This window comes from Gracilinanus agilis, chromosome 2 (genome assembly GCF_016433145.1).
Source record: "Gracilinanus agilis isolate LMUSP501 chromosome 2, AgileGrace, whole genome shotgun sequence".
In the NCBI taxonomy this organism is placed as follows: Eukaryota; Metazoa; Chordata; class Mammalia; order Didelphimorphia; family Didelphidae; genus Gracilinanus; species Gracilinanus agilis.
The window spans coordinates 613,518,974-613,533,302 of record NC_058131.1 but is presented as its reverse complement, the minus strand read 5'-3'; the positions used below and the strand labels follow the sequence as shown (position 1 = coordinate 613,533,302).

The window sequence follows — 14,329 nt, the reverse complement described above, 5'->3', positions numbered from 1 at the left end:
GTGCCATGCCCCTCCCCACCAAGTGCCAGGCATGTGGCCCCCACCCCTACCCCACACAGGGGAGTGAGGAAGTGCTTCCATTGGGCTGCTGGACAGAGGGGCAGGTGATATGAAAAAATGTCATCAGGCCCAGTGGGGAAGGGGAGGGGAGCAGCTTTGCCCAAGTCCCTCTTCCTTTCTAGTAATGAACTCTGGGTAGGGGGAGAGAGGCCACATGCCCACAGAGAGTGCTCTGTGTGCCATCTTTGGCACCCATGCTGCCATAGGTTTGCCATCATTGCTATACTGGAATAAATAGGAAATAACCAGCCTGCAGAATACAAGGGTCAGCAACAAAGAGAATGTGCCACACACCTTGACTAACTTTCCTAAGCAAATACAAAGTATACATATAAATATACACTTTAACACTTGCTACTTTCTCTGATTATTTCCTCTGGATATTCGAAAAGATCCTTTCAACAGCAACTTCTATTCAAAATTCAGTCAGTTCAGGAATGACAGCTGATCCAGGTTTTGGCTAGATTATTTTTCTAAAAACTCCTTTACTTAATAATAAAGATTACAAAGTTGACTCAAAAAAAAGCATTTGTGGTAACTTATTCTATAATAGGGTATGAATCTAATTTTGAGATTTAATTTGTTATAGAAGGAAAGATCCTTACGTATTATAACGCTGTTCTGTCAGCTAAGTAGAGAAATTGTGAAACCATAAAACACACTGAAGAGACTCTTTCGGAATACAAAATAAGAAAACTACCAATTTCTAAACTTACCCCAATAACTATAGAAAAATGGAAATAATTTTGTACAAAACATAAGCAAAGATGTTTATTATCCAGAAAAGTCTAGTTTAAGAATAACAAACATCTATTAACATGATTTTCAAAAGTACTTGATTGATTACAAACAGCTATTAGCACCATTAGTATGTCTGTGACACTCAAGTCCAGTTAATGAGCAATTCTTACCTTTGTTCTTCATGAGTCTTAACATTAGCTAGGTGTTTCAAACAGTGTGAAGATTAATGTCTCCTTTAACCTACTGAAAGTTCAAGGGGAAGGTGGCAGGGTGGCTCATTGAATAGAGAGCCAGGCCTAGAGATGGGAGGTCCTAGTTTCAATTATAGCCCAGACACTTCCTAGCTGTATGATCCTGGGCAAGTCTAGGAATCAACACTTAGTATTGATTCTAAGACAGAAGGTAAAGGGAAATGGAAGGAAGGAAGGAAGGAAGGAAGGAAAAGAAAGGACAGAAAGAAAAAGAAAGAGAGGAAGAGAGGGAGGAAGAGAGGAAGGGAAGAAGGAAGAAAATTCAAGATCAGTGTAGAACAATCAAATTCTCACATCCATTCTATCAGACATTAGGAAGGTCCAGAATTCTTTGTAAGGAAAATAACTTTGAAAGTTAAAAAATCTCAAATGTTCATAAACTCTCAATAAAACTACCAGTCACAGACACATACTCTAAAATCCCCAGGTGTCACTAAATGTCAGTCTCACAATCTCTCACACACATATACACACTAATTCTGACAAGCAGCAATGACAAGGACAATTAACCCATATATATGTGGCAGAAGTTGGTTTGGGGCACATTCCATGAAGGCCTGAACCCATGTATGCCCTGTCCGGAAACAGCTCATTGGGCTCAGTATTTCACATGATATATTCCAATCCAACTTTCTGCTACATATGACGTAAAAACAAATCTAATTCCAAACAAATATAGTAATGAGTCTCTCAAACTGCTGATTCAAATTCTGAGATCACAATGAAATTGGTCCAATCCATCCTACCATGTGAACACACCACAGTGATATTTCAAAGGAGATCTCTGACAACACTCATGAGAATAAAGAAAAACTGTCTATGCCTAATAATCAAATTTACAGAAACTAAATAATTCCTATCAAATCACCTCTCAATCAAAAGAGGTTAAAAGAAACAAGTAAAGACACAAGCTTGTCTAGCCAATCTAGTTTCTCAGATGTCTGGGTAAATGGCTCTGCTACTACTTTTCTCTCCCTCTATAGAGATCTCCTCCAATCTCCAACCAGCAAATAGAGCATTCAGGAAGAATCAGCCCATATCTCCAGTGATTGAAGATAAGTAAATATGGATAAACTGAGGCTTTGTTTGCTAATATAATGTTAAGAAAACAGCAGTAAAACTTCCCCTTCTCTATAAACCCCTAGTGTAAAAGCCTTCACACTTCCATTCAGTCCATTCCTGCTACCTGGGACTTACCTGAAGATCAATCATCACTTTTCTGAAAGACAAATTTAGAATACGAACAAGACAGTGGGTTGATTTGTTTTTTTTTTTTTTTACTATCTCCTAAATGGCCCAAAGAAAACCAAGGATAGTATATACCTAGGAGAGGCAAGCACTAATAAGCCAGTTAGATATATAGATGTGTGTGTGTGTGTGTGTGTGTGTATATATATATATATATAAAATATGGCAAAGGCCAACCATCACTCCTCCTATGGTCAACGTTTTTCCTACATCCCTTATATGGAGCACTAGATAGTAATTAGATAACAAACAATCAATCTTTTCAATCTCTCAATGCCTCAGTTGGTCAGAAGGGGCAGGTACAAGGCTCAGTGAAGAGGACCAGGCCTGCAGCTGGGAAGACCTGGGCTCAAATATGACCTCAGACATTTCCTAGTTGTGTGACCCTGGGCAAGTCACTTAATTCCCATTGCCTACCCCTTGCCACTCTTCTGCCTTAGAACCAATATTTTTTCAACTCTAAAACAGAAGGCAATAATTTTTTAGGAAGGAAGGAAGGAAGGAAGGAAAAAAAATAGCTATGGTATATTTTACAAATGGTGTGCTGTTGCAATCCCCACTCAGTCAAAAGCAAATATCTTTTATCATATTGTCTTTCAATCCCAAACAATTCCAAGGTCTTAACAAAATGAAGAGAGCAGAAGGAAAGAAGGGACAATTTTATAGTTCCAGAATTCTTAGCTTTGCCAATAAAATGCAACTGCTTAAAGATGAAATATGCCAGTATCTAGACCCTGCTGACATGGATAACCACATAGTCCAGTGATCTGAATTCATTTTGTTTACAAAGAAATTTTGTACTCTTCTTGAATATCTTTGACAGGTACCAAAGATGGTACATAGAGCACTCTCTATGGGCATGTGGCTGCCCCCCTACCCCGAGAGTTTGTTATTAGAAAGGCAGAGGGTCTCAGGTGGAGCTGCTTCCCTCCCCTTCTCCACTGTGCCTGATGATATTTTTTCACATACTCCGCCCCTCTGCCCAGCAACCCAAGGGCAGTGAACAGTGGGTAAAGTGGGAGGCTCACAGGAGGCAGAGCTGGAGGGGAGCAGATCCCTCAGGCCCCTCCCCTCCCCCTCTCTACACGGCTGAAGACATTCCTCACTTCACTCACCCCTCCACCCAGCAACCAAATGGGAGCTCTTTCTCCCTCCCCTATGTGGGGTTGGTGAGGGCAAGACATACTCAACATGTGAAGGGCACAGCATGTGGTTTCTGGGAGGGGGGCCCAGCACTCCATCTATAAAAGGTTCACCATCACTGCCCTCAGGTAACATGCTCATGTTTTCTACTACCTTTTACCTACAATTGCTGTCCTATATCACTTCCCCTTTAATTTAAGGGCAGGGGGGCGGAGGGGAGGAGGGGGGAAGGGACAAGGAGCCAAAAAAAAACCAGAAGTTTTTAAGTGAGGTCAGTGTCAAAGTCAGGTTTCTTTTTTTTAAAACCTTACCTTCTGTCTAAGAGCTAGGCAATATGGGTTAAGTGACTTGCCCAGGGTCACACAACTAAGAAGTGTCAGAAGCCACATTTAAACCCAGGCCCAGCTCCAGGCCTGGTTCTCAATCCACTGAGCTACCTAGCTGCCCTTAGTGTCTTGGGCTTCTAAGAAGTTCTCAGCACCAAGCACCCCACAAAGTACAAACTGAATGAATAAACAAAAGCATGGATAGGAATGAACAAAATAACTTAATAATTCTGTTTTCCTTAATTAAAAAAAGAGAGAGAACATGGACATTCCATTTTATCATGGAATTGAAGCCTATATCTTCCATAATACATTCTCTTTCTTCTTCCTTATTCTATGAAGCAACAAAATGAACATTCAGTCACTTACTTCTAGGATTTCAATATCTATATAAACTATAAGCACAAAATGGCCCACAGTGGCCTTGTTAAAAAGTCTTCAGAGGGATACCAAAAATCAATAGGGCCAGGGAAGACATCAGGCTGATAGCCTTAGGACTTGGGGAAGAAGGAAGAGGGGGAGTAGGTAGTAAGGGGAGAAACAGCACCAAAAAGGAGGATCTCTACACCCAGCAATGAAACTGGGGGAAGACAGATCACATCAGTGTTTATACTTGGCCCTAAGTAAAGTGACTGAACACAAGGCTATCCAATCTCAGAGCTTGGATTAACTGGAAACTAAAAGGAAAACAAAGACTTCTGTCAGCTTTATGATGTATACCTAATGTACAAAGAAAGAATGTTGCTCTTTCTTCTCTCTTAGTCTCTCTTATATTTTTAAGGAAATGATGAGAAAAAGGCATAAAACTAAAATAAACTCAAACTGTTCCTTTGAATATCCAAAGCTGGAATACACATTCAGACATTAAGGTTAACAAATGGTCTCTCCATACCTAAAGCTTAACAAATCTCACTGGAAATGGTCTACTTCTAATATATCTGAGATCTAGGGGAAAGAGCCTAGTCATATGGCTCTCTCAACTGCCTAGTCAGAGTATATAGCAGCTTGCTCAAAAATGCACAGGCAGTCCAAGGATTGCCATGCATGATGAAACATTCTCCTGGCTAATTAGATTCTATTGTGATCTTCCTTGTTATTGATATTTTAAATTGAAATTGAATTTACTAAGGATTGGGGATTAGTAGCTTTTCAGAACAATCTGAAATCTTTCAGTCATCCTGATGACAGTGTTATAAGGTAAACAGGAGACAGACTGAATTTAGTTCACAAAAGCCCTGGGGAGAACAGAATAAGCCCTCTTCCTGCCTGGTCTAGATCATGCTAAATTAATCACCAAATTGGCCAATGAGATACTTTCTTTCTTGATTTGACCTCTGTTTTGATCTGACCATTTAACCAAGTTCCAGCCTTCTAAATACCAAGAGAAATTCTATCTCACAAGAGGCACTCTGATTATACAAATATGAAGAAAAATTAAGAGGTTTGGAGAAATGAACTGCCATTCAAAGAGCAGATGTACCCATCAGTAAGAACCTAAAATCCAAACACTTTGGCCAGAACTCCAAGGGGAACCTTACAGCTTTACAATGCAAACAGAAATGGAAAGCACCAAAGAAATTTCAACCTACATTCCCAATTTAGTCTTCACTGCCTTGAACTGAGAAGACTGTGTGTTCTTTCACATCAAGGAAACAGCCATAAGAGTAAACAAATTGCAAAGGGACACCAGCAAAATAAATATTTGCCATCAGGCCTATTACAATGGAAACAATACCCAATACATAACCACCCCTGGCACCAGGTAGTCTCTATATCATCAGCCCCTTACCAAAATATACTCTACTCCCAGGCCGATCTTGGTAGAGAGATTTGAAACAGAAGACAAAATACACAAACCTGGGTTAATTATTTATGGTAACAATACCTACCCATAAAAAGACAGAAGTTAAGGATGACCAAATTGTTAGCATCAAGATTACCCATCCAATTAAAACTGCTTGCAACCCTAAACTTTAATTTTCCTTTTCCAAGGACTATAATAACTCTTAAGTAGAAAGGCTGCATGTACTACACTGTAAATAGAGCACTGGTCTTACCCAACTATTCCTACTATACGATTTTATTATTAAAAAACAATTATAAAAGAGGCCCTAGCTGGAAATAAAGCTGCTATGACTATGCTATGTGTATGTGTGTGTATTCATAGCTGCTTTATTTCTAAAAGCAAAAAATTAGAAACAACTTGTAATATCACCAATTGCAGAATAGCTGAATAAAGTAAGATATATATTACTACAATGGAATATTATGCCCTCCAAAAAGGCACAAATGGGAGACACAGGAGGAAATGTAGCAAGACCTTCACGGAGTGATGCAAAAGGAACTCCAAAGAATCAGTTTACACAATGTTTGCAACTACATAAAAGGAAGAAAACAAAGCTGAAGGGAGGGGACTTGGAAAGGGGACATTTGCATAGTTATCTGTTAAAAATTCTGGTTCTATCTTTGTTAAGTTCAAAGGATATACAAAAAGATATATTTCTTGATGTTTATATTTGATTAATGAAACTTTAATTATGGTAAAATGTATATTGGTAAGGGTGGGCAATGGGGGTCAAGTGACTTGCCCAGGGTCACACAGCTGGGAAGTGGCTGAGGCCGGGTTTGAACCTAGGACCTCTGTCTCTAGGCCTGACTCTCACTCCACTGAGCTACCCAGCTGCCCAGAGGTACATTTTTTTAATCCTTACCCTCCATCTTAGAAACAATATTGTATATTGGTTGTAAGGCAGAAGAGAGGTAAGGGGATTGAGAGCAAGGCCTAGAGACCCAAGGTCCTAGGTTCAAATCTGGCCTCAGACACTTCCTAGCTGTGTGACCCTGGGCAAGCCATTTTTCTGCCTTACAACCAATACATGGTGTATCGATTCTAAGGTGGAAGGTAAGGATTTAAAAAAAAAAACACTAACAATCAGGAAACCTAGGTTAAAGTCCTAATTCTTCCATAACTAGCTATGTACCCTTAAATAAGCCTTTTGGGGCTTTATTTTTCACACTTATTGAATAGAATAGTGGCTCTATGCTAAATTTCCCCTTTCCATTTCAGGGTTTATATATAAAATAATATAAAATATGTTTATATTATATGTATAACATATGTAACATATAATACATTATTCATATATATAAAAAACCTCATCTTATGCATATTATATGTGGGCTCTGAAGGCTCAATATAATAACACATGAAATCCTCAGAACTCCTCAAGTTGGGTACCATAACTTTAGGCACCTATAAAAAAGACATTCTAGAATCCAACCAACATATATGTAATTCTCAAACTAACATTGTATTGAGGAAGAAATTAAGCTATTAAATGTTAAAAGCTCAAGACAAAAATATACTTAGGCTGTGCTCATTACCTATTTGTCTCTATTTTCTCAAAGAACATCATTATCTAGAAATCTAGACCACATCATTTTTTTCCACTTGGTCTCAGCAGAGGGAAGAGGGAAGGAAGCCAGTCAGAAGGAATATAAGAGCAGAGCCTGGCTAATGCCCTAGTACTGTAACCCAGAGGGCACTAGGATACTGCAACGTAACAGTTGCAAATCTAAGAGATAAAAACAACAGTGGATTATTAATTCTTCAGGCTCATCACAGTTAAATCTTGAAGCTATTATTGTCTCTACCCATTTATAAAGGACTTTGACAAGTGAATCAGAGAGAGCCTCCTGTGTAGGTTACAATTTTGTCCATTTTAACTGGGTTTTCCCTTCCCCCACACGGCACTGCTTTGCCTCAAAAAGTTTTCCCAAGATTCCTGTAACCTAGCCAAAGAGGTTCACACAGATCATTCTCTTATTTAGATCTAGTATCACAAAACTAGCTACATGGGGGTAGGGTCATTTGAAAAAAAAAAAAAGCTGCTCATTAGAAATGGATTTTTTATAGAGGTAACAAAAATAAATTTTAAAATGATCAAAATTCAATGTGTCCAGCATCAAAACTGTAGCAGATGAGGAACTGAGACTGAGAACTCATGACAAGTAGTGGCTCTGAGAGGAACTCTGGGCCATTAAAGGTTACTAATGCCATAAAATATTAATTCACAAGTTTCAAGGCAAATTCTTATTGCTTCTTCATGTAAGAACTGGACATAGAATGCCTTGGATTTAGGACTACACATGCTAAGAAAATACAGAAAAATGGGATACCAACTGAGGTATGTTCAGTATCAAAGAAAGACATATATATACATTTAATACATATATATGTATATATATACATCTGTCGACACTCTTTCCTTTATATTCACATTACTGAACTGTTCTATTCCTTCCATGGTGAAGGATAATTCAAATGACTCACTATTACACAAAATCTTCAATGCAGAAATCCCACCTACCCTCACTCCCTACTTCCAACTAACTTTTTCCAGGAGATCTTGACTGTTGAGCAATTCAGCTTCAGCAAATTGAAGGAAGGAAAAGGCAAGAAAATAATAATTTTAAAAAAACATTGCTATATTTGGGAAACTCATTTGGTAACTGTAAGTGGCAAATCTCCCTTCTCCAGGGTACCCCCAAATACTACCACTCCCAGCCCCCAGAAGATAAATCCTTGGAGGGACATTATTACCAGTTCACAACACATCCAGAATTAATTAAGGAGTAAAAAGGGAGGCAGATATCAAGTGAAATGTTTGCAATTTACACCTAAGAAAACTGAAGCCACACCAGAGAGAAACATTAAAAGCTTAAAGCTCATCATCCCTGGGAAGAGGATTTGAAGGACAGAATGAAAAATAATTCCTCCTTAGTTTAATGATAGATGGCTAAAGATATCTTCCTTCAAGGATTGTGACAAAGTCAACATTTACAACCACAGTCTTGAAAGAATACTTCAATTTCTTATTACAAGTTGATTAAAATGAAGCATCAAATGCCTATGACCCCAAGACATAAACAAAAATCTAGAAGCAAGATACCACTCAGTTTCACTAGGAAGTTTTTGGCCTTTCAAATACTCCTTGTATTTTCTTTTTTTAGAGTCTAAACAATTAATTTGTACCACCTCCTTAACTATTCCTGAATATCACACTGGTTTTCAGGTAAGCACTGGACACCACACACTACTAATTCTGTAAGACAGAGTTCTTTTAAAACATTTCAAAATATTTTTTCTTGAATAAGGATGGGCATCTGAGAAGCAAGTTTCTCAAGAAAAGAAGATAAAGTTAAGGTATAAGGAAATGATACAAGACAATCATAAATGGACTATCAAAAGGTAACCTGTGCAAAATCACTCAAAATTTTTGAGTGAAGTCAGGAGCAGAAAACCAAGATTTATAAACTGAGGTGCAGATTAAGGTACCTAAAGCATAGAGAATAAAGTGAGTATTAGCCAGACTGAAGGAAATAGTGAAAGAAAGAACTATATAAAAGGCAACCTCATTCTCACTATTTTGCAATGGAAGGAAGAAAAAGTATTTAGGTTTAGTTTTGTGTAATTTTTCTGTGTTGAAATCATTGTGCTAACTATTAGGTAGGAAAGAGGTAAATGCATTTTAGTCAACTAAAGAGTAATGAAAGAACAAATAAAATCCTTTACCCTGCTTATATCTTGCGTGTGCATGCCATCTGCCCTGCTAGAACATGAGCTCCTTGAAGGCAGGGACTGTTTTTTTGCCTTTGAATCCCAGGACTTAGCACAGAGCCTGGAACATAGTAAGGATTTAATAAATGCTTCTTGATTCATTAGTGATTATGGACACTTTCTTTTCAAATAAACTGAGGCTTTATTGGCCAATCTTTTTTTTTTAACCCAATGTAAATTATCATCTTATAGATTCTTTTCTGCTATATTCACGTGGCCACTCATTCATTCATTGAACAAATATTTGTCAAGGAGATACCAAGTGCTGAGAAACTGATAGAATGTAGTTTGTTTAGACTTGGTCACTGCCCTTAAGGAACTTGCTGCTTGCAGAAGGATAAGCCAACAAAAATAGACAACTATAACACACAACAATTTCACATAGTGTGTTAAAGAGCTGCAAAACGAAGTACTAAGTGAACTCTGAAAGGTAGCAAGAAAGGAGGCTCAAGGAAAACTAAGGGGGAGATGGCATCTGAGTTGAGTTGAGTTTAAAGGAGGGTAGGAATTCAACTGAGGAAAAGGGGAGAAGGAGGTAATGAGAATTCTGGAGAATGCAGGATAGTCAGTAGTGCAGGGAGAGGAGGGATACAGATTAATTACATTTGTGGGAAATAAGTGAAAGAAGGTGGTAATGCCAGGAAATGACTGAAAAAAAGAGTTTGAATTTTACTGGGTGGATATTAGAATGACCAAAAATTTATGAGTAGAGAAATAATATGACTAAGCATAAGAAAAATTATTCTAGCAGGGGCACAAAAGAGGGATTGGAAATAAAAAGACCCATGAGAAGACTACTGCAATATACAAAGTGGGTGGTAATGAGAGATTTTGTGGAGGTAGAGCAATAGGAGTTGGTAACTTACTGGTTTTTAAAGGTCAGGGAGAGGAAGAGTTAAAGGTGACACCAAGGTCACAAACAGGGGAGAGAGGGAGAATGGTGGTCTCCAGAGAGAAACAGGGCAAATAGATTTAGAGAGAAGGTAAGGAATAAGGCTACTGCTATCTCATAAAATAATATAATAATATAACAATAATATCTCATAATAAGGCTATCTCATAAAAGCCCGATTTCTGCAAAAATTCACTAATTACTTCATAGGACTGTTGTAAGAAAAGCAGAAAACTTAAGTGAGCTGTTATATTCATTACTCAAGTATTCAATATTTTACTGTTATTATTTCACCTAGGCAATGCAATTAAGGAATATACTATTGATCAAAATTTCTGATTTTCACAAGTAGTAAGCCACCCGGGGTTTTTCATTTCCAAGAATTTCAAAAAGTTGTTAAAACCCAGTTGTTTAAAGGTAATGTATAAACCCTGATTCTTTTATTTTTCATAACTGACCTTCTGCCTTAGAATCAGTAAGTATCAATTCCAAGATAGAAGAATGCTAAGGGCTGGGCAATTTGGGTTAAGTGACTTGCCCAGGGTCATACAGAAAGTGTCTGAGGCCAAATGTGAACACATAGGACTTGTCTCCAGGCCTATCTCTCTATCCAGAGCCACCTAAGCCTGTCTCCTTTAGATTATTTTAATCAGAAACCAAGCATCTTTGTTTTCAAAGTGATCTACTGAAAAATAAACTAATTGAATTTTATCTATCATGCATTCCTACCTTTACAATAAAAGATTCTGGCTACCAAGTTCTTGCATGATAAAATAACCCAAGATAGATGTCATGAGCAAATCAGTCTATAGGCTACTCTTTCCTACAAACAACCTTGGATCCCAGCATTGCTAACATACTTCACCTTAATGTACCAGGTAGTCAAGGTTAAAAAGAAAACTTATTAGATCAGAATTACTAAGACCTAAACAAACAACTATTAATAATGGGATGAGGCAGGTTAAGGGTCAAGCTTGTACAGAGCCCATATTTGGCTTTGGAAATTCTATTGGTTGTTTCCTGTAAATGTAAAAACAAATTGACAAGAAAGTTAAGCACAGATATAACCTTGGTGAAAGGTTAACTTCGGTCTTCCCAAATTACAAGCTAATAACTAACCTGGTTCTAAAAAGCTCTTCTCTCGCTGAAGCAGGTCACATTTAGGCGGCTCAATTTTTCTGTGGTACTCTGATCACCTCCCTGCCTCCCAGCCCCCATTGGTAGACTAGAGAAGGAAAACCAAGTACCGTGTAGCAAAAGCCTGTTTTGCCCTAAGGGATTAACACTACAATGAAATGGAGCACAAGAAATAGCATTTTCCAAACTCTGGAAAGAGGAGGGTTTGGGAAATGGTTGGGCTAAAGTCCCTAAGAGCTATTTTAAAATAGTAGGCAAGAGAGTCTGCAACGGGAACAAGTCGAGCCAACAACTGCAGCACACCGAAATCACCTTAATCTAGCCTCCCCATTCAGAGCCAAAGCAGAACAGCAGAAGCTCCTATAACCACCAGGATCCAAAGCCCCCCAGCATTAGTACCTTTGAGACAACCCTTAAAGGGGTGAGACAACGGATTTAAGACCCGTACGTTTTAAAGGACAAGCTCAGAAGCCCCCCGCCAGTCCCTTCACATTTTTAAACCCCTCCCTCCCACTTCCCTCCAGTCCATGCAATAAGTCAGAAGGTAGGGAGGGAAGAGTTCCAGTCAACTGGCCACCCTCAGGGAGCAGGGGAGGAGAAACTAGGGGAGAGAAGGAAAAGGGCTGGGGAAAAGCAGCAGCAACAGCAAACCAACAAAGGGTACCAAATTCGCCCACCTTTCTTAAACTCTTCCAGCATGGCGTCCAGCTTAGTGTCATTGAAAACAAAATGCAAAGGATGATTGTAAAACTTCGTAATGGTTTTCAACGGAGTGGAGTCATCCGGATCAACGAAAGCCAAGTCCTTGACAAAGAGAAGGTCTACAATGTTGGAGCGCTCCCCTTCGAAGACGGGGATGCGAGTGTACCCGCTCTCCATGATCTCTGACATCGTGTTGAAATCCAAGATTGCCTCTCCAGTGATCATGAAGCAGTCCCGAAGTGGAGTCATCACGTCCTCCACCGTCTTGGTGCGGAGCTCCAGCGCTCCTTGAATGATGTTGAGCTCCTCCTTGACGAGGTCGTTGTAGGGGTCGGTGACGCGAAGCATCTCTAGCAGCTTCTCGCGGTTGTAGACTGTGCCGATCTCCTGGCCCAGGACGCAGTCCAGCAGCTTGCTGACCGGGTAGGAGGCAGGAAAGGTCATCATCATGAAAAACTTAGTGAGGAAGATGGTGTTGGCGCCTACTGCCAGGCCGTGCCGGGAACAGATGGCCTGGGGCACAATCTCCCCAAAGATGACTATGCCAATGGTGGAAACCACCACGGCCACCAGGCCGGAGCCAGCGATGTCGTCCAGCAGGATGGTGAGGGTAGTGTTGACCAGCACGTTGCCCAGCAGCAGGGAGCACAGCAGGTAGTTGCCTTGCCTGCGCACGGGCTCGATGCGCTTGGCGTAATTCTTCTCCTTCTCCGTGCCGCAGTTCTGCACGATACGCAGCTCCATGGGGTCCAGCGCCATCAGTCCCAGGTTGAGGCCGCTGAACATCCCGGAGAGGCAGAGCAACAGCGAGATGAAGATCACCTGCAGCCAGAAAGGTAACAAGAACTTCTTCTCCTCCCCCACGATCATCTTCGTGTCCTCGCCATCGTGGTAGATCCAGGTGGTCTCTGCCCACGGGGGCGGGGGGAGCCCGGCTACACCGCGGCCGCCTTTGCCCCCCACTGGGCTGCCCGCCGAGCCAGGGTCGCTGGCCGCCACGGGCGGGGTGGAGAGCGATGTGCACAGGTAGTAGGATTTGCTCTTCTCCGTCTTGCGCAGAGGCTTGATTTCGATCTCGATGATGCCCGACGTGCGGCGATTGAGGGTGATGTGGGGCTGAACGATGATGTCCGAGGTGCGGATGCCGCAGCGCTGGGGGCCGCTCTCTGGCTCCGGCTGCAGGGAGCCCCCAGCCCTCCTCTCCCCTTGGCTCTGCTGCTCCCGCTTCTCTTCGGTGAAGGCGATGCGAGACCAGGTCTCGTTGTTGATGTTCTGCCCGTAGACCCGCAACTTGACCCGGGTTCGCTCGCTCACCCGCAGCGCCCCCCCTTCCATGAACGACACGTCGTTCGTGTCTTCCAGCCTCAGCCCGATGATCACCGTCTCCTCAGCCTCGCCGCCCCCCGCGCAGCTGCCCCTACCGCAGCAGCAGCTCAGCACCAGCAGCAGCCCCGCCACCACCCGCAAGACCTCCCGGCCGTGGGCACTGGGGCTGCGGCGCGCCGCCATCTTCCAAGTGGGCAGTGCGGCGGCCACCGGCCCGCCCGCCATCTTTACTCCGGGCTTACAACCGCCACAGCCAATCATAAGGGGGCTGCTCCGGCTGCGGCTTCATCCTTCTCTCTGGCTGCCCGAGGCGCAGGCACCGGCACCTCAGTTGGGCTGCCACCGGGAGTCCTCCCCCAGCGCCTCACTGCCCCCTTCCCTTGCTGACACTGACACTGCCCGGGCCAAATACTGGACCTCTAGCCCGAGTGGGGAGGGGGTGGAGGCGGGAGCGGTCGGGCACCAACTTGAAGAGCACGTAGGCTCACCAGTCAGGAGACAGCACCCGCCCTCTCAGTTAGGGGGCTGGAATGAGGGCGTGGCCGCCGGCTGCCCCATGGGCCAATAGAAAGGTAAGGGGGTGGGGCGATATTTGCCCCGGCCCCCTCACCACGCCAAGTTTCCAACTGCAAGGCGCGTGACTCTTGTGTATGTGTGAGGGGAGGAGGCGTGGCCAGCAGGAACACAAAAACCAATTAGAGACCAGAATTCGATACAAAAAGGTGGGGCTGCTCAAGGCCCAGCCAATGAAATTCGAACATCCCTCCAGCCCGGGCACTCTCCTCCGGGAACTTAATAGTAGACGGAGGCTCGTGCTTTTTTGCAGGTGCAGTGTCAGATTCGGGATTCTGCCCTGTAGCGTGGTATTTCGCGCTTCGCTCGA

The 14,329-nt window shown here is 42.0% G+C and overlaps 1 protein-coding gene across 3 annotated transcripts in view; it reads right to left on the bottom strand.

Annotated features, from left to right (window-relative positions):
• The window catches only part of CNNM2 (cyclin and CBS domain divalent metal cation transport mediator 2), a 174,869-nt gene extending 161,056 nt beyond the window's left edge, over positions 1-13,813 (bottom strand). For all 3 annotated transcript variants that reach the window (XM_044665529.1, XM_044665530.1, XM_044665531.1), the window contains exon 1: positions 12,096-13,813. In XM_044665529.1, the coding sequence (XP_044521464.1) occupies positions 12,096-13,707 (1,612 nt within the window). In that variant the 5' untranslated portion in view covers positions 13,708-13,813. The remainder of the gene's footprint in view (positions 1-12,095) is intronic.
• Between the last annotated feature and the right edge of the window lie 516 nt (positions 13,814-14,329).